The following is a 20,205-nucleotide window of genomic DNA, read 5'->3' on the forward strand; positions in this document are numbered from 1 at the left end:
AGAGTCTTTACCAAGGTCATGGCGGCTGTCATGGCCATTCTTCACGCTCAAGGAGTGGTGGTACTTCCGTATCTGGACAACCTACTGATCAAGGGCCCATCCCTTCCAGCCTGCGAAGAATCCATAAGTATCACAGTAAATACACTCTCGCCTGGGTTGGAAGATAAACTTTGAAAAGTCTTCTCCAGCACCGGCTCAGCAGATTTCCTTCTTGGGAATGATCTTGGAAACCTCCCGCGGGTTGGGCATTCTCCCTCCAGAAAAGGCCTGAGCCTTACAACAGGGAGCACAGAGTCTTTCCCGACCAGTTCCTCACTCCATACGTTTCAGCATGGGGATTCCCGGAAAGATGGTAGCGATTGAAGCGCTCCCATTCGCACAGTTCCATCTCCGCCCTTTGCAACATGCGCTGCTGTCTGCTTGGGACATGAACCCGTTCTCCCTAGACCGTCGGTTCCTTCTGCCCCTGCCGGTCAGACAGACCCTCAGGTGGTGGACTCTGAAATCCTCCCTGAATGAAGGAAAGTCCTTTCTCCCAGTAAGTTGGCTGGTGGTGACCACCAACACCAGTCTCTTGGCTGGGGTGCAGTTTTCCGCCACCACACGGCACAGGGTCGTTGGTCCAGTCGAGAGTCACGCCTTCCCATCAACATCTTGGAGATACAAGCGATCAGGCTAGCCCTACTGAGTTTCCACCATCTCTTTGCAGGTCACCCCATCAGGATCCAATCCAACAACGCCATGGCTGTGGCATATGTAAACAGTCAGGGTGGTACCCGCAGCAGGATCGCAGCAGGATTGCCATGTAAGTCACATCCTCCGTTTGGCTGAGATCAACCATTTGCCCATCTCGGCGATCCACATCCCAGGGGTTAAAAAAAAATTGGGCGGCGTATTTTCTCAGTCGCCAGGGCCTCGCCTCAGGAGAGTGGTCTCTTCATCCGGAAGTCTTTGAGCAAATTTGCCATCGCTGGGGGACTCCGGATGTGGATCTCATGGCCTCAAGACTAAACAAGGTTCCCTGGTTCATTGCCCGATCCATGCGCCATCGGAGCAGACGCTCTAGTTCTGCCGTGGCACCGGTTTAGACTCCCGTACATTCCCCCCCCCCCGCCCTCTTCCCTTGCTTCCAAGGGTCATCAAGAAAATCAGAGCAGAGGGGGTACCAGTGATCCTAGTCGTGCCGGATTGGCCTCGGTGATCTCCACCATGATTAGTGCTGGGAAGTCCATGTCCATGCGCATTTATCACCGCACCTGGAGAACCACATTTCAGTAGGCCAACATTTCTGATTTTAAAATCATTTTTTTTTTAAGCTGGTGTTATAAAGTATTCTAATTTACTGAGATAATGACTTTTGGGTTTTCATTGGCTGTAACCCATAATCATCAACATTAATAGAAATAAACACTTAAAATAGATCACTCTGTTTGTAATGACTCTCTATAATGAGTTTCATTTTTTTTGTATTGTATTGTATTTCATTTAATTTGTATTTTTGGTGATATTCTAATTTCGTGAGATGCATGATATATATCTATATCCCATACTTTTCGGACTACATGGTGCACCCTACATACTACAGTGGGAAAAAAAGTATTTAGTCAGCCACCAATTGTGAAAGTTCTCCCACTTAAAAAGATGAGGTCTGTAATTGACAGCATAGGTAGACCACAACTATGAGAGTCAAAATGAGAAAACAAATCCAGAAAATCACTTTGTCTGATTTTGGCAAGATTTATTTTGCAAATTATTACTTTCAAATTTCTCCAAAGGTTTTCTATGGGTTTGAGATCTGGAGACTGGCTAGGCCACTCCAAAACCTTCATATGCTTCTTACGAAGCCACTCTTTCGTTGCCCTGGCGGTGTGCTTGGGATCACTATCTTGCTGAAAGACCCATCCACGTTTCATCTTTCATGATCTTGCTGATGGAAGGAGGTTTGCTCTAAAAAATCTCATGCTACATGGCCCCATTCATTCTGTCATGTACACGGATCAGTCGTCCTGGTCCCTTTGCAGAGAAACAGCCCCAAAGCATGATGTTGCCACCCCCCCCCATGCTTCACAGTACGTTTGGTGTTCTTTGGATGCAATCTATCTCCTCCAAACACGACGAGTTTTGTTTCTACCAAACAATTCTACTTTGATTTCATCAGACCATATGACATTCTCCCAATACTCTTCTCGATAATCCAATTGCTCTCTACCAAACTTCAGACGGGCCCGGACATGTACTGGCTTAAGTAGTGGGACACGTCTGGCACTGCAGGATCTGAGTCCGTGGCAGCGTAGTGTGTTACTGATGGTAGTCTTTGTTACGGTAGTCCCAGCTCTATGCAGGTCATTCACTAGGTCCCCCGTGTGGTTCTGGGAGTTTTGCTCACTGTTCTTGTGATCATTTTGACCCCAAGGGGTGAGATCTTGCGTGGAGCCCCAGATCGAGGGAGATGATCAGTGGTCTTGTATGTCTTCACACCAAGATGCTTGTCTATTACTGATTCATTCTTCACAGCCTGGTGCAGGACTACAATTTTGTTTCTGGTGTCCTTTGACATCTCTTTGGTCTTCACCATTGTGGAGTTTGGATGTGACTGTTTGAGGTTGTGGACAGGTGTCTTTTATACTGATAACACGTTCAAACAGGTGCCATTACTACAGGTGAGTGGAGGACAGAGGAGTCTCTTAAAGAAGAAGTTACAGGTCTGTGAAACCCAGAAATTTTGCATGGTGACCAAATACTTATTTTCCACCATAATGTGAAAAATAAATCTTTTCAAATCAGACAAGGTGATTTTCTGGATTTGTTTTCTCATTTTGACTCTCACAGTTGTTGTCTACCTATGATGTCAATTACAGGCCTCTCTCATCTTTTTAAGTGGGAGCACTTGCACAATTGGTGGCTGACTAAATACTTTTTTCCCCACTGTATATATAAACGTATAATATCGTATATACTAGGTTTAGCAGCAGAAAACTTCCCTGAAGATGTTAAAATTCATGATATTGATTCTCTCCTCTCTTTAACTCCTTGACCCCTCAGCACCCTTTCACCTTCCTGATAAAACCCCATTTTATAATACTGACCAGTGTCACTTTGTAGTAATAACTCTGGAACGCTTCAATGTATCCCACTGACTGAGTTTTTTTTTCGTGACACATTGTACGTCATGACACTAGTAAAGTTAGTTTGACATGATGTGTTTATTCATGAAAATATCCAAAATTTGACAATGTTGGAAAATATGAATGCTTATGTTAGCATCATTTTTTAACCTTTTTTTTTTTTATTTTGTCATGAAGTTAGAAGGGTTAAAATTAAGTTGAGTGTGATGTGAGAGATTCGCGCATCACACTCAAGTGTAACCCTGGCCTTACAAGGGTAACAGAAGAAATTGCACAAAAATTAGGTTGTCCATTTTCTCCTGAGTAAACAGATACCCAAGATATGGGGGAAAACAACTGTTTGGATAAACTGAAGGGGAGGAGTGCAATACTTTTGTGCTAGAATAGATTGTGGATACCATGTCACAACAGATGACAAAATAGAAGCTTCCCCCCCAAAATTGTAGTTTTGGAAACTACACTTCTTGAGGAATTTGTCTAGGGGTGTAGTGAGCATTTTAATGGGAATTCTGTAATGCTGTAGATAAGCCCCTGATGTAACCTGAAAGATGAGTTACATTATACTCACCTTGGGGGGGGGGGGGGGGGTCTGGTCTTGGTCTGATGGGGTAGCGGTCCAGTGCCTCCCATCTTCTAACAGTGACGTCCTCTTTTTTTGCTGCCTGTCGTGGCTCCTGCGCAGGCGCACTGCAATGCCCTGTTGACTGCAGAGCAGAATACTGCAATGTGCAGGTGCTGGACCTCTCCTGGTGCCTGTGCACTCCAGGACTCTGCTCTGCCCTCAACAGGACAGAGCAGTGCGCCTGCGCAGGAGCCACGACATGCAGCAAAAAAATTTACATTGGGGGGCTTATCTACAGCACACTGTTTTGCCGCATGGCAGAGCTCAGAAGGGAAGGAGCGCAGTTTGACTCTTTCAATGCAAAATTGGCTGGAATTCAGATCGGACGCCATGTCACGTTTGGAGAGCCCCTGATGTGCCTAAACAGTGGAAACCCCCCCACAAGTGACCCCATTTTGGAAACTAGACCCCCCCAAGGAACTTATCTAGATATGTGGTGAGAACCTTGAACCCACAAGGACTTCACAGAAGTTTATAACGTACAGCCATACAATTTAAAAAAATCATTTTTTCCACAAAAATGATCTTTTCACCCCCAATTTTTATTTTCCCAAGGGTAACAGGAGAAATTGGACCCCAAAAGTTGTTGTCCAATTTGTCCTGAGTACACGGATACCCCATATGTGGGAGAAAACTACCGTATGGGCACACGTTGGGGCTCTGAAGGGAAGTAATGACGTTTTGGAATGCAGACTGATGGAATGGTCTGCGGGTGTCATGTCGCGTCTGGAGAGCCTCTGATGTGTCTAAACTGTTGAAACTCCCAAGTGACACCATTTTGGAAACTAAACCCCCCCCCCCCCCCACGGAACTTTAGATGTGTGGTGAGCACTTTAAACCCCAAGTGCTTCACAGAAGTTTATAACGCATCGGGCGTGAAAATAAAAAAAAAATATTTTTTTCCACAAAAATGATAATTTGCCCCCAATTTTTTATTTTCCTAAGGATAACAGGAGAAACTGGACCCCAAAAGTTGTTTTGCAATTTGTCCTGAGTAGGCTGATACCCCATATGTGGGGGTAAAACACTGTTTGGGCGCATGGCAGAACTTGGAAGGGAAGGAGCACCGTTTGACTTTCTCAACGCAGAACTGGCTGGAATTTAGATCAGACGCCATGTTGCGTTTGGAGAGCACCTGGTGTGCCCAAAGAGTGGAAACGCCCCAATTCTAACCCCAACACACCCCTAAGGCTGGAGTCACACAATGTTGAAAAATACGGACCGTATTGTATGGCCGTAATACGCATAAATGGTCCCTAAATAGTGCTCCGTATGTCATCCGTTGTCAGGGTGTGGCCACGTATTTTTCTCATGTAAGCATCCGTATACCATTTTTTTTTTCTCGCAGGCTTGCAAAACGGACATATAATGGAGCCCAATGACAGGTTTTCAAATCCAAATGAAAGAATAGATCTAGACACATAGAATATATGAGGCTGTGGGGAGTCCCCAGCTGATCTGTGAATGAACTAATGACTGTGGGAAAAAAGTCAGAAATTTTCCCACTGTAATTAGATCATCTACAGGCAGCCATTGAGGCTGCGCAGAGCTGAATCAACTCATTTTGTAGTAGATTACAGTGAGGCTGGTCGCATTAGCATCGGTCCTCATTGTAAACTATTTAACCCCTTCTGATGGATTGCAGCGTGGGACATGACAGAAAGGCGGAGAGATAAGGATATTGGTGATTTATGTTTTTGTTGCAGGTCGTGGTTTTTTGGGGATTACCAGACTAATAAAAATTTGTCAAAAACTTGGTGTATTTTTCATTAAAAGACTTTTTAATGTCTGTGTGTGGTTTTTAACCCTTTCTTGGTATAGGGTTAATAATGGATCGGTGTCTTATTGACACCTCTCCCTTATTAATCGGCTTAATGTCACCTTACAATCGAATGGTGACATTAACCCTTTGTTAATCCATTCGCCACCGCTACAGGGCAATGGGAATAGAGGGGAATAGAGAGGATAAGTGCCAGAATTGGCACATCTTATAGATGCGCCATTTCTGGGGTGTCTGGGGGCAGATTTTTGTAGCCGGGGGGGGGCAAAAACAATGGTCCCTCTCATGGCTATTAAAATCTGCCCTCACTCACCTGCTTTAACACCTACACCTCCCAAATTTTGCACACAAACCCTTATCTAATTATTAGTCAGGGACATATAAAAACAGTAAACCATTTTATGTTTTTTTTTTTATGTAAACCATGTGTCATTTCATGTCGTGTTGGGGAATGATTTGACAGAAGCCGGCAATTGAATTAGCGGCTATTCTGCTATGAAGAACTCTGAAATATATATATTTCAGTGTGTGTGTGTGTGTGTGTGTATATATATATATATATATATATATATATCCTTTCGTTATTAAACCTGTCAGTGTGAGTTTACTGTATAGCGCACTGAATTGCCGGCTTTTCTAAAAGACACCGGGTGCGTATTTCTTGCAAGTCACACGTGTGGTCCGTGTGTAATGCGTATTTTTAGCACACCCATAGACTTGCATTGGCATACTACGGGCGTAGTACGCTGACAATCGCAGCATGCTGCGATTGGCACGGACCGTAAAATATACGGCTGATGGGAGCTGCCCCATAGAGAATCATTGGTCCGTGTGCAAAGCGTTTTTTAAATGCCTCTTACTCGTCTGTATTCCTCTCTAGTGTGACGCCGGCCTAACCCTAGCCCTTTTGCGGGACGAGTTGACGTTTTTATTGGTATCATTTTCGGGCACGTGACATTTTTTTGATCGCTTTTTATTCCGATTTTTGGGACGCACAATGAACAAAAACCAGCATTTCAAGAATTTCTTTTGGGGGTGCGTTTACACCGTTCCGCGTGCGGTAAAATTGATAAGGCGGTTTTATTCTTCGGGTCCGTACGATTACAGCGATACCTCATTTGTTGTTTTTTTTTATGTTTTGGTGCTTTTATACAATAAAAACAATTTTATATAAACAATTATTTTTGCATCGCTTTATTCTGCGAGCTATAACTTTATTTTTTCGCTCATGACACTGTGGCGGCTCGTTTTTTTGAGGGACAAGATGTTTTCAGCGGTACCATGGTTATTTATATCCGTCTTTTTGATCGCGCGTTATTGCACTTATTGCATTATTTCTTGCTTTGTTTATTTTTTTAAGGGGTTTGCTAAAGGGGTTAACGAATGGGACAGTTAGGGCGGGTCGTTATGGACGCGGCGATACTAAGTGTACTCGTTTTATTTCCAAAAAATGAATTTATTAGGGAATATTTTTTTTTTTTTTTAAATAAATTATTTTTTTTTAAACTTTATTATACTGTCCCAGGGGGGACATCACTGTCACGTGACAGATCAGCGATCTGTCACAGGCAGTGCTGGAGGCTTCCTCATGCCGGCGCTTTGCAGGCATGAGGAAGCCGGCTCCCGCTGCCATTTTAGATCCAGGGACCTGCAAGGAAGGAGGCCCCCGCAGCAGCGCTGCACATCGTGCTGCTGCTGCGGGGGTCTCAGGGAAGCACAGAGGGAGCCCCCTCCCTGCCGATGCTTCCCTAAACCCCCGGTACACTGCGATCGTGTTTGATCGCAGTGTGCCAGGGGTTACCGTGTCTGGGGTGGTCCGTGACCGACCCTGACACACAGTGCCGGGTGTCCGCTGTGATAATCAGCTGACACCTGGCCTCAATCAGCTGCGCTCCCCCCCATGAGCGCCGCTTATCACGCTAGACGTACTATTCAGTCCATGGGCATAGAGGCCTGGGTCCCATGGACGGGATAGTACGTCAGATGGCAGAAATAGGTTGAAATAGGTTAAAATAAATGAAAAACAAATACGCTGTGCACATGCTGCGGTTTCTAATCCGCAGCATGTCAATTCTTTGTGCGGATTCTGCAGCGGTTTTATACCTGCTCCATTGTACAGGTGTCAAACCGCAGGCTAATCTGCAGGTCTTTTTACCTGCGGATTTTGCAGAATCCGCAGCACAATCCGCAGCGTGTGCACTTACCCTTATTCTAGAGAAATCCAAGTTTTCCTGATATGTAAATAAGCTGTATAGGGGGTATGGTCAGACTGGATATGCACAGGACTGTCTCCAGAACTGGTTTTAAATGAAAGGGGGGAGTTACTGGGGTGAGATGTATCTAGCACAGAACATTAGACCGCAACTTTTTCTTATAAAAAATGTTTAGCAGCTCACAACCTTGCTGTATTGAAACAGTATTCCAACACTGGCTGTCTGTGAGATGGAAGCTGAGGCAGTGAGTGGACCATGATCTACTGTTCTGCAGAGATCCATTACGTACACTCTGCAGAGCACAGTCAGCACATCTACATTACCACAGTCTAGGCATGTACGGTAACTAAGCACATGACCTAAAAAGTTCAGCTAGCTAGGACCTGCAACATCTGTGCAACTCTAGAGATCTACTGGTCGTTACTCTCCTGCGGTAGGCTGATCAGGGTGTGGTAGAAGAGAGCTGGTTTCTGTGATTGAGGAGTATGCTGCCACCACATCCTTCCCAATCATAGGAAGCCTCATCTTGCACAATGGGAAGAAAAAAAAAATGTGCCTAAAGTCTTCTATAGACCCAAAACTATGGTGATTTGTTTAAACATGACCCTGCCACAAAATACAATTTTTTTTTTCCCTGAATAAAATTAAGTGTCATGCTGCCAAGCCAGGAAAAATGCCTATCATTAATGTCCTGCTAGGCCACGTTCAGTATTTTTACATCAGTATGTGTAAGCCAAAACCAGGAGTGGGTGATAAATACAGAAGTGGTGACGGGTTTCTGTTATTCTTTTCCTCTGAGTGTAAACCAAAGCCAGGAGTGGAACAAAGACTGAATGTGGCCTGAGGCTTGGTCTTTAAAGCCTGCTCCCTTCCCATACCCCTTAGGCCTCTTTCACACTTCAGTTTTTAGTGTCAGTTAAAATCTGCCAAAAAGGCGGACAAGCGGATCTGTTATTAACTGATGCCATAGGATCCGTTTTTGTACGGATCCGCAAAATGAGGAGAGAGAAAGAGCGAGAGAGAATTTTTTTTTTTTTTTTTTGTCCGGCACTCAGACAGAATTTTGGGTTAATTCAGTGTCTGGAGGATCCGCCGGCCAAAAAAACGTTGCACGCTCTGTTTGCATATCTTTGAGGATGTTAACGGGCAGCAACATTATGGTGAATCCGCACAAAAACGGATGCAACGGACGGCAATCCGTCAAGATCCACCTATAATGAAAGTCAATGGGGAAAAAAACGGATCTGCAAAAAAAAATTGCGGATCTGTTTTTTTCAAAACCTGGCGAATTTTGACTGTAAAAAACGGAAGTGTGAAAGAGGCCTTAGCTGCTAGCCAAACAATAGTCTGCCCCATACACAGGAATGCTCACTCTGCTGAGTGTGCCAGTGTGAGCTGCTGCTAGACATCTGTGGTGGTAGCATATCTGAGAACACAAAAGGAACATTGACTATCATCTGTCCATTAGACTGTTGGCTGAGCAGTTTAATGTGTATAAGGGTATGTGCACACGCTGCGGATTCGGCCTCTGTGGATCCGCAGTAGTTCTGCAGACAGTGTACAGTACAATGTAAGTCTATGGGATTTACAATCCGCAGTGCACTTGCTGCAGTTTTTCACTGCGGAAAAGCTGCGGTTTTAAATCCGCAGAAATTGACATGTCAGTTCTTGCTGCGGATTGCCATCTATTCCATTGTCCAGGTGTAAAACCGCAGGTCAATTTACCTGCGGATCCGCACAGAAAAGTCCGCTGGTGAATCCGCAGCGTGTGCACATACGCTGTGGATCTGACGCTGCCGATCCGCAAGCAATGTACAGTGCAATCCTATGAATTTTGAAAACTGCAGTGTACGAAGCAGATTTTTCCGCGGGTTCAAATCCACAGCATGTCAATTCTTTGTGGATTCTGCTGCGTTTTGACACCTGTTCCATTTTCCAGGTGTCAAAACGCAGGGGAAGCCCGCAGGCGAATCCGCAGCGTGTGCACATACCCATAGGTGCTCAAAAGGTTAAAAACAGAAGTATTTGCCTGTGTCGAGTCTCCCTATGCCAATTTATTCTGTTAATTAGTATAAGAAAAAAAACTGAGGTGTCATCTACAACATACATTGAATGGAAGAGAAATGTACCTCTAAAACTGTGCCATTTAAAAAAAAAAAAAAAGTTGCCCCTCAAAATTGCTACATGGATGGAACTATTAAAAATCTTTATCCTTCTGGGAGTAGGATTCATTTATGGAGTGTAGCAATAATCCATCGATGTTGGCAGCTGGAAGAGACTACTCAGATAATACTGTAGTTACACATTTAATCAATATGACATTATCCACACACTGCAGTTCATGATTTTCTTGTCTCCCTTAAGGTTCATGGAACAGCATCCAGAAATGGATTTCTCTAAAGCCAAATTTAGTTAATCCTCATACAGAAGTTCATATGAAGTCACTTTGGCAGTGTGTATGCAAAGCAAACCTACAGCAGCGATCCATATACCTGTGCAACATTTCCAGCAGCGAACTGAAGCAGTGTTTCATCAAGAACATTATCCAATGTGCTCCATATACAGGCGACTAAGTTTCTACCGTGTGGGTGAAGTGAGGTCCAATGCTGGGACATGAAGAGGCATGCTGAGTTAAATAAAGACTATATATCATTACTCATTGTAGTGTTTGTTTTGGTCCAGTCTTTGTGAATGGCCACAATGCTTATGGCCAATCTTACACAAGAAGGACATTCTATAAAAGCTTTAGACATAATGCACCTAGTACATGCGCTTTGGTCATTATTGTGTAAGCCAAAACCTGGATGAAACCTAAAACAGCAGACACCCATTTCTCCATCCTGTTTTAGTTTCGCTTTAGATACTGATGCTAAATACCCATGTGTGGATGAGGCGCCAGACTGAGTACATGACAATAACGTTTTATTGTGTAATTCATAGCTACATTTACATATTGACACAAATTACCATACAAACCCTAAACGTCCCCTCACAGCCTTTTGTAGAGTACCAAGCAGCTGGATTTCTCAATTCCAGTCCCCAAAGCAACTGGGAAAATGTCAGAAATGCTGGTGTTTAAGGAAAAAGCAGCCATGTTTTTTTCTTTTTAAAAGTGTTTTTCATCAAGGACTAAAATTGAGAACAGAAGCTACAGTAATTACTAAAATTAGGCCACACTATGAATCCAACCCTTGGCATCTGTGATGGTAAGGGATTAGCTAACTTAAAATGGTCTTAGAAAGTTGTGAATAACTAACTCAGGGATTTTAAAGTCAAATAGTTCAACTAACGTTTTCCTGACCGACATGTAGATGGATACATGCAAGTCTAACCTGATGTCTTACGCAACAGCATCTTCTAATTACACGTATTATACAATTATATACATAAGTAGATAACTCACAGCTAGACACTATGCTGTTTTCATGTAACATTTCAGAAGTGGAAACCAACTAGGCATTAAATGATTATCTACAGTTTCACCATTTACATTACATAGACCTGACCAAAGCCATTGTTGGAAAGAACCTAAATAGTTCCTCTAGGATTTCAACTTGAGAAAATAGCATGGGTGACATATGTACGGTATATAACTTGGACTAGCCACAAACGCTTTGACATTTCCTCGTGATCTTCAGGGATTTGTTCTTCTGTCAACAGTAAACCTTCAGTAGAGGGGTACCTGAAGAGTCTGTTTCTGTGTCTGGAAGGGAATCATCTTTCTGGAAGGTAGTTCCTGAAAAAGTTGTATTACATTGTTAAAAATCTACAACAGAGAAATCTTTAGCCTTAGAACATTCAAGACGTAGATGTGTATACACTCAGAAGGTGAAAAACTAACATCCGCTTTAGCATGGTATGCCAGGTTCATCAATACCAACTAAAGCGCAGCTAGTAGTTTCAATACATTGGTATTTAGTGAGTGCTTATTACCTAACCTTTAAAGAATGACTCTGCCTAGCCATAATGACAGCTTAAAGTTAACACTAATGTTTTTTATTTAAGTATTGGGTCACTTGCATGGCATCTCCTAATACAAATATTCTGACTCGCCTTTAGTGAAATTTGCATACCTAATCCTAGGTACACAATGTCTAGGTAGTAGTATTCCTCCACTATAATATGTTCAGGCCTGTACCGTATGTGATGAATGCTCCATCATGCAACTACCCATATGGCCAGGCCATACTAAAGATTCCAGAGATGCTTGGCCCAGATAAGACAGTAAGGGTGTGTGCACACGCTGCGGATTTTGCAGCGGATTTGGCCGCTGCGGAACCGCAGCAGTTTTTGCTGCTGTGTACAGTACCTTTATAGCTTATGGAAAACGAAAACCGCAGTGCAGACGGTGTGGATTTTTCCACGCGGTTTTGCTGCGGTTTTCAATCCGCAGAAAGAATTGATGTCAATTCTTTCTGCGGATTCCGCTGCGGTTTGCCATCTCCTCGATGAAAAACCGCAGGGCAGAACTGCAGAGCAATCCGCAGGTCTTTTGACCTGCAGATTTACCTGCGGATTTTACAAAATCCGCGCTGCAATCCACAGCGTGTGCACGTACCCTAAGCATGGGATTCTACATACCCAAGATTTTATCTCCTGTAATACCAATTCTCACTGTAGCGATATGTTCAAGTGTTCTGCAAAAGGAAATGGAGTGCTAATGAGAACTACACTAGCACAGATTTTAATGGATCATCCTCTGTCCACCAAAATGTGCAGCCTATACCTATAGGGGTAATATCTACAGAACTACAAAGTGATCAAATGCAAGCATTGGCAACAGTTAAGGGAATGTGATCAGAAAATTACCGTACCTATTGTTTAAATCAGTATTACAATTTTTAATCATTGTCAAATGGAAAATAAATGTAAGTCTTACAATTTGTACTATGGACGCAGACTACTTTAGGCTTTTATACTTCCCATTTCAAGAAATTCAAGCAGTAATAGACAGGTTACACAGCTGATAACACTCTAGTCTTGTCATTGTAATCTTGCCTGTGAAGAGGAGTCAGCTGTAAACTGTTCATAAAAGGACAGTGCCATTCATCAAAGCAGAATTCTGGCAAGAAACGCTTTGTAAGCTGTAAAATTTTTGGATCATTCCAGGTTAAAGAGGGTCCGCCAAATTGATTGGGGCTACGTCCGCTCAATTTCTGCAAAAATATTGATGGTTTTTATGCCAGAAATGCTGACGAGGCACCAGATTCATTAAGCATTGTGTGGCATTTAATGAATTTGGCACATTATACTCCAGCGAGTGATTCATTAAGACTGGAGTGCACATCAATCTTAAAGGGGTTGTCTGGCCTTGGGGTACAAGCCTGTAGTCATTGACTACAAACTTATGAATTCTCACAGCACACACACTGCGAGGATTCTCCAGTCCTTAGAGTGGGTGGTTATGTGACCATAAATATGCAATTTGCATACTTACTGCCACATTCCGACAAGACATATCCAGCTTTGCTCAATACACTTGCATTGAGAAGCCCACACATGTCTAGTTGGTACATGACCTCAAATGCAAATCGCCACATGCATGCATATGCGCCCACTGCTCCTGGCCCAAGACAATCCTCATAGTGAACACACTGAAGATTCACATGTCTGTAGTAAGTATTTGTGTTCTTATTGCAGCCAGTGTATATATTTTCTGTTTGCTGCAATTTTCTAAAATCGCTGCATGAGTGATTTCAGAAATCAACACTTCACAATGTTTAAACACCGCCCTAGGAAACATGGCCTCACCTGCTGCATTGTGTTATGGTGGCCTTCAATTCAGTCACACACCTCGCCATTGCAATAGACAGAGTAGGTCGCCTCCTTTCTTAACTGCACCTTCAACCACATCCCACCTCTACCCTCCCTTCTTTCTCTATCCACATCTACTCTCCAACTTACAAGTGGCCATTTTATACCCACCTCCAAGCCTGGCCACTGCCTTTATTGACCACTTCTCAACCAGCTTTCTAAACTTCCCCTCTGCTGACATTCCCACCATCATGGATGACTTCAACATCCCGTCTGACACCCACCATTCTGCAGCCTCCCAACTCCTGTGGCATCATCCTTTAGTCTTGCTCAGTGGTCCTCCGCAACCACCCACACAGACGGACATACATTAGACCTTATCTTCACAAGCCTCTGCTCCCCCATCTAACCCGACCTCTCCCCCTATCTGACCATATCTTCAATTTCTGATCCCAGTCCTCCTAACTAGCTGTCCATGTCTAGCACACCATCGGAACAAACCTTGCACAACTAGACATTCACCCACACTGACTATTCTACCCGTCCTCCATATTTTCACCGCAAGACAGACAGGACCACCATTTTCTATAACACCACACTTGTTTCAGCTATTGACTCAGTTGTCCCTCTAGTGCAAGGCAGATTGCGACGAATCAATAGACAACCCTGGCACAACAACCTCACAAAAAAAGCTTTGCCAAGTGTCAAGGGTTGCAAAGTGGCACTGGAAGAAAATACTCGCAAGAACACTTCACTGCATTCAAAACAGCAACTTTCACATTCAAGCCGGCCCTCACGTTTGCTAAACAGGTCAATTTCACAAAACTTGTATATTCTTTATCCCACAACCCCAAACAGTTATTCAACACATAACTCGCTCCTCCGCCCACCACCGCATATTTCAAAAATAAAGATCGACCAATCAAGACAAGCCTTTACGACACAACCCCCATGTAAGACCACTGCCCCTCCCCCATATCCTTCCTCCTCCAAAATCCCACTTAACCCCACCCCACCTCTTCATCACCATGCTTATCCCGGCCCTAATCGATCTCTTTAACCTATTGCTAACATCTGATACCTTCCCTTCTGCCTTCAAACATGCCACAATCACATCTATCCTGAAGAATCCATCCCTTGACCCGACCTCTACATTCAGCTATTATTGGATATCGCTGCTCCGGTTTGTCTCCAAACTCCTCAAACAGCAACTTTCTTCCCACCTCTCACCTAACTCACTCTTTGACAAACTACAATCTGGCTTCCATCCTCATCACTCCACCAACAAAAATTACCAACGACTTACTTCCAAAATTAACACACAATTTATATTCCTCCTTTTAGACGTGTTCTGTCTTAGCCAGTCTAACACTCCCTCCTACAACAAATCCTCTTCCCTTGGCGTCAAAGACCTTACTCCCTCCTGGCTGATCTAATACCTTTCTAAACGTACATTTAGCGTATCCCAAACTACCTCCTCATAGGCCCCCTTCTCTATTGGTGTCCCTCAAGGCACTGTTCTGGGACTCCTACTCTTAATCTATATCTTTGGCCTGGGGCAGCTCAAAGTCTAATGGCTTCCATTACCACTTGTACGTTGATGACACTCAGATCTACCTCTCTGCTATGAAAAATCCAAGCGTGTCAGTCATCTCCTCCTCTTGCTTTCTAAAACTCAATGTGGACAAAACTAAACTCATCTTTCCCTCCATCTCACCTAACCACCCTACCCGATCTATCAATGACACCACACTCTCCACAGTACAGGAATAACTCTTGACTCTGCCCTGTTCTTCAAACTGCACATCCAAGCTCTCGCCACCTTCTGCAGGCTCCAAAATATTTCCATTATCTGTTTTTACCTCAATCTAAGATATTCGTGCATGCTCTCATAATCTCCTGCCTTGACTACTGCAATAACATGCAAAACACAAGCCGCGGAGACACCATCACGTTTCTCAACGCAAGCAATGACTAGCCAGGTCTTTCCCCGGGAAGGAACAACCACGGGAAGGGCAGTCTCCAATGAAGGAAACCACCTATGCCAAAACATGGTATCCATCTACAGACAGACACATAGTGATTCTAGAGCAATGCCCCCACTGCGTTGAGAAACGTGATGGTGTCTCCGCAGTGTTGGATGTTGATCTCCATGAGTTCATTCCTCCTCATTTTTCACAGTCTTTTACTAGGCATTGCTCCTACTAGCCAGTTTCCTACTCCACACTGATGAGGGGCAATACCCTGAAACAGCTGTCTGTGGATGGATACAGTGTTTTGGCATAGGTGGTTTTCTTCATTGGAGACTGCCCTTCCCGTGGTTGTTCCTTCCCGGGGAAAGACCTGGCTAGTCATTGCTTGCATTGAGAAACATGTGATGGTGTCTCTGCGGCTTGTGTTCCCATAAGGGATGGGGGCATTGCTCTAGAATCACTGCGTTGAGAAACATGTGGTGGTGTCTCCGCTGTGTTGGATGTTGATCTCCATGAGTTCATTCATCCTCTTTTTTCACTTGACTACTGCAATGTCCTCCGCTGTAGCCTCCCTGATATCACTTCTAGCACTTCTCCAGTCTGTCCTTAAATCTGATGTCCATTTAATCCACCTCAGCCCATACTACTACTCCATTTCTCGCCTCTGCAAATCCCTTTATTGGATCCCAATTCCCCAACATATCTAGTTCAAACTGCTAACACTGACCTACAAAGCCGTTCATAATCTGTCTCCTCTATACATCTCCAAACTACTCTCCCAATATCTTCAACACGCAACCTTTTGTCCTCACAAGACCTCCTCTCCTCCAAAACCCATATGTTCCTCACCCAATCACCTCCAAGAAGTCTCACGAGTATCCCCATCTTCTGGAATTCTATGCTGCAACACATCAGATTATCTGCCACACTCTGTCAGAATCTTCAGAGAACTTGAAAGCCCCCATCTCTTCAAGAAAGATTACAACCTGCAATGACCTTCTGCCACCTCACCACCTATGAAGCTGTTGATATCCCCTAACTTAAGGTCTCCTTCCCCATTATTCTGTAGAATGGAAGCCCCAAAGGCAGGGCCCCTCTCCTTTTTGTACCAGTCCCTCATTATTAGAAATGTAAATTACGGTGAGTAAACTATTTTGTATGTAACCACTTCTTACAACACCATGGAATCAATGGTGCTTTAAAAATAAACATCAGTAACCATTTATTAAAAGGGAGGTTAAAGGTCTCTCAAAGGAAATAATTGTTTTTACTGCCACGTTTAACAAGGTCTCTAGGCATTTCTTACCATAACGTAATCACTAACAAATAAATGATGACTGTCAGTTATCCAATTATCAGCCAGCTTAAAGGAAATCACTCACCAGGTTTTTGCTATGTAATCTGAAAGCACCATAATGTAGAAGTATAGACCCCGTCCCAGCGATCTGCCACTTTCTGGGCTGTTTTGCTGTTTCAACTCAATGTTTTATAAGCAGATGAACTATAGGATAATTGGCCTTGTGCATCCTAGTCCAACAACGCCACCAGCACAGATTGGCCGCGTTCTGTCAGTATTCAAGTACAAATAAAGCTGTGGTGTGAACAGACTAGACAGCTCAACAACTGAGCTCTGCAGCAAAGAAAACGGACTGCATCCAGTAAACTAAGTGATAGATTACTGAAATCAGAGTCTCAACCCTGTTGTCATTTTACAAAGCAAAAAACAGCCGATTCCCTTTATTAATTTAAGCACCAACCTCAGATATGGCAACAACATCTGTATACTGAAATTAATTGGAAAGTTAGCAGTAATTATATATTATATACATGCATACAAAAAAAATAACATGGCATGTTGTTGCATACCATTCAAAAACAATCTTCACACCTGTAGACTTAAGTTACACATGTGCACGTCAAATTTGTAGTGTATATAAGCTGAACACTGGTATTCGTCAATGTGACCAGACAGGTACTAAAGGGGTCATCCCACGAACAAAGTACACGTTAAATCGATAGATCATGGAATTAAAATACGTTTAACAATTGGAGGTATTAAAAAAAAAAAAAAAAAATTCCTGACCCAAGATAATCTAATAAATGTGCCCCTGTGTAATGTCTGTGTCTGAACAAACAGAAACGTTGTTGGATTTGCCACAGCACAGAGGAGGACACAGAACGAACAGTAGGAGATCACAACTGATTCTGTGAGTTACAATAAGTTTCTAAACAGGCAGGGAAACATTTTTCCTTCTAGAAACCAGAAACTATGATCCCATGCTGTAATGTTTGTATACCCTCTTTTGCTTCCTTCCCTGGCCAAGAGATGTGTTCTGTTTAGACACAGCTATTACACAGCACCGAGACATTATTTTTTATGGGGTTTTTTCCCCAACATCCATTGTGAAACTTGTGTTTATTTCAAGATCTATTGATTAAAAAGTGTACTTTGTTGGGCAACCCCTTTTAAATGATCAATTTCTATAGCGCCAATATATGCCACACCACTTTACAATTCAGAGGGAATATGAGCACACAATATCAGATATTACAAAGTAACAATTAAAGTGGATGAAATAATAAATGTATTTCCAATGGCTCCCTCCTACTTGCGATTAAATCGGACTAATGCAATCCGATTCAAAATCTGATTGCATTTGCACCAATTTAATATTATTGTTCAGTTCTCAATTGTGTTTTTTTCCTGCTTCGATCAGATCACAATCAGAAAGGGGAAAAAAAATAAAATTAAAAATCGCAGTGATTCCATGCTGAATTAAGCCTATGAGTGTGTGAAACATCGCACTGCACTCAGATATCACCCGAGTGCAGCGCAATTCCGGCCGATGTCAGCGGCATAAGAGACGGAGCAATTATTTTCTCAGTCTCCTCCGCAGGTGTGATGCAATTCTGCAATGTGAGAGAGGATTGAAGCACAGAGCACTGACACTCGTCTCATGCTCACAGTAGAGCGGAGCGTCATTAGAATATTACATCGGATTTGACAGTGGGACCCCAGTCTAAGGATACTTTCAGACTAGCGTTCTGAGGCGCAGCGCAGGGCCGCCGCTAAGCTCCGCTCCCGGCCGCACCTCCTCCAGTCAGCTCCTCCTATGATCCCATGACGCTGCATGCGATCAGCGTACCCTATATTTAGTGTTGGGTACGCTGGCCATGCGCTGGTATGTTTTGCCAGCGCTTGCGCCCTTTTGGAAATGCAACATGGGGGCGGAGCTTAGCGGCGGCCCTGCACTGCGCCTTAGCACGCTAGTCTGAAAGTAGCCTAAAGGAGCAATGCATGGGACTAGTGTCTCCATACAGAAGGTGTCTTGAGGCATTCATCGCCAACAACAGCTGTTGTACGAAGTGTTACATTTCAGTAAGTGTTCAATACTTTTCCCTCTGTCATTTATTCGGACTCCCATGACAGCACCACGAGAGAGGGGATCTGCCCTTCAGGAACAGGAAACCTACAGATACAAAAGGGCAGCACCTCTCCCACGCTGAGATCAGTTGGTTTCCTGTTCCTGAAGGGACGGGCTCCTACAGACGAAATGCTGGATCCCAGGCCGGCCGGCCGGCGCAGGTAGCAAGGTTGTCTCCTACCTCGGCCTGGTGCAGAGCTCCTGGAGGACGCCACGGTGGCATGGCAGTGGCGTGTGTGTCCGGAGGATGTCCGTCTCCATAGAAGAAGCCGCCGGTAAGTATGCCCCCGGGGGCTCCCGGCTCCGGCGGCGCGGTCGTCAGGGGGGCCGGCGCGGCTGACGGGTGCTAAGGCCGGAGAGCGCAGCATATTGGAGCGCCCGGGCATCCCGCGTCACTTCGTGACGGAGTAGCGGTGACGTCAAGGGGCGGAGCCTGGGACCGCTACCGGGTCGGCGGCGCCACTGCGCAGGCGCGAGGACCCAAGATGGCGGCGCCCATCGGAGAAGCACCGGTTCACCTGCCAGTAGCGGTACCAGCTGGGGAGCGGGGCCCTATTGGGGGGGGGCGCGGCAGGAGGAAATCTGCTGTCCGGAGTAGGGGTATATAGGCAGGACCCTAGATGGGTGCCGTGCCTTGGCCACATTATTGCACGCAGTAATGGAGAGCGATCAGGAGCAGCAGCAACGGCGGTAGCAGCGACAGTCATCACTGCCGCCCCTGGATGACCTTCGGCAGGTCAAACAAGAAACCGTGACTAGCAATTCCTGTGGGAGGTAGACTATCATCCTTCCTCCCGGCATGGTTACAGATCACCAATAGTGACTGGGTGCGGAATGTAATATCCACCGGGCTCAGGTTGGACTTCAGTTATGTTCCACGGGATACCTTTAAACCAACTCCCTTAAGATCTTCGCCCCTCGAACAAGCTGCTTTATAAGCGGAGGTCTTGAGCTTGTGCCTGAAAGACGTCCTGGTAGAAGTTCCGGAATCTGAGAGAGGTAGAGGTTTCTACTCTCCCTTATTCCTAATCCAAAAACCGGATAAGACATTTAGAACGATTATTGATTTACGTTTCCTTAATGAGTTTTTGGATAATCGCACCTTTAAAATGGAATCCATCAATTCAACAATAAAAATGTTGTTTGAAGGGTGTTTTATGGCAGTCGTGGACTTGAAAGACGCGTACTATCATGTATCACGCAGATTTCCAGCAGTTCCCAAGAGTGGCAGTTCCGATAGACGGTATAATCCATCATTTTCAGTATAGAGCCCTTCCCTTTGGTCTCTCAGCAGCGCCTCGGGTATGTACGAA

The 20,205-nt window shown here is 44.3% G+C and overlaps 2 protein-coding genes across 6 annotated transcripts in view; one reads left to right on the plus strand and one right to left on the minus strand.

The window, feature by feature from the left end:
• NUDC (nuclear distribution C, dynein complex regulator) overlaps nucleotides 1–10,395 on the plus strand; it is a 73,965-nt gene extending 63,570 nt beyond the window's left edge. The window contains exon 9 of the mRNA XM_073563954.1: nucleotides 10,105–10,395. Within this exon, the coding sequence (XP_073420055.1) occupies nucleotides 10,105–10,156 (52 nt within the window). The 3' untranslated portion in view covers nucleotides 10,157–10,395. The remainder of the gene's footprint in view (nucleotides 1–10,104) is intronic.
• A 250-nt stretch (nucleotides 10,396–10,645) lies between these two features.
• KDF1 (keratinocyte differentiation factor 1) overlaps nucleotides 10,646–20,205 on the minus strand; it is a 35,102-nt gene continuing 25,542 nt past the window's right edge. For all 5 annotated transcript variants that reach the window (XM_073563921.1, XM_073563912.1, XM_073563941.1 and 2 more), the window contains one exon: nucleotides 10,646–11,476. In XM_073563921.1, coding sequence (XP_073420022.1) covers nucleotides 11,394–11,476 — 83 coding nt within the window. In that variant the 3' untranslated portion in view covers nucleotides 10,646–11,393. The remainder of the gene's footprint in view (nucleotides 11,477–20,205) is intronic.

Source organism: Dendrobates tinctorius, unplaced genomic scaffold (assembly GCF_039654945.1).
Source record: "Dendrobates tinctorius isolate UK_male_01 unplaced genomic scaffold, ASM3965494v1 ptg000015l, whole genome shotgun sequence".
NCBI classification, from domain to species: Eukaryota; Metazoa; Chordata; class Amphibia; order Anura; family Dendrobatidae; genus Dendrobates; species Dendrobates tinctorius.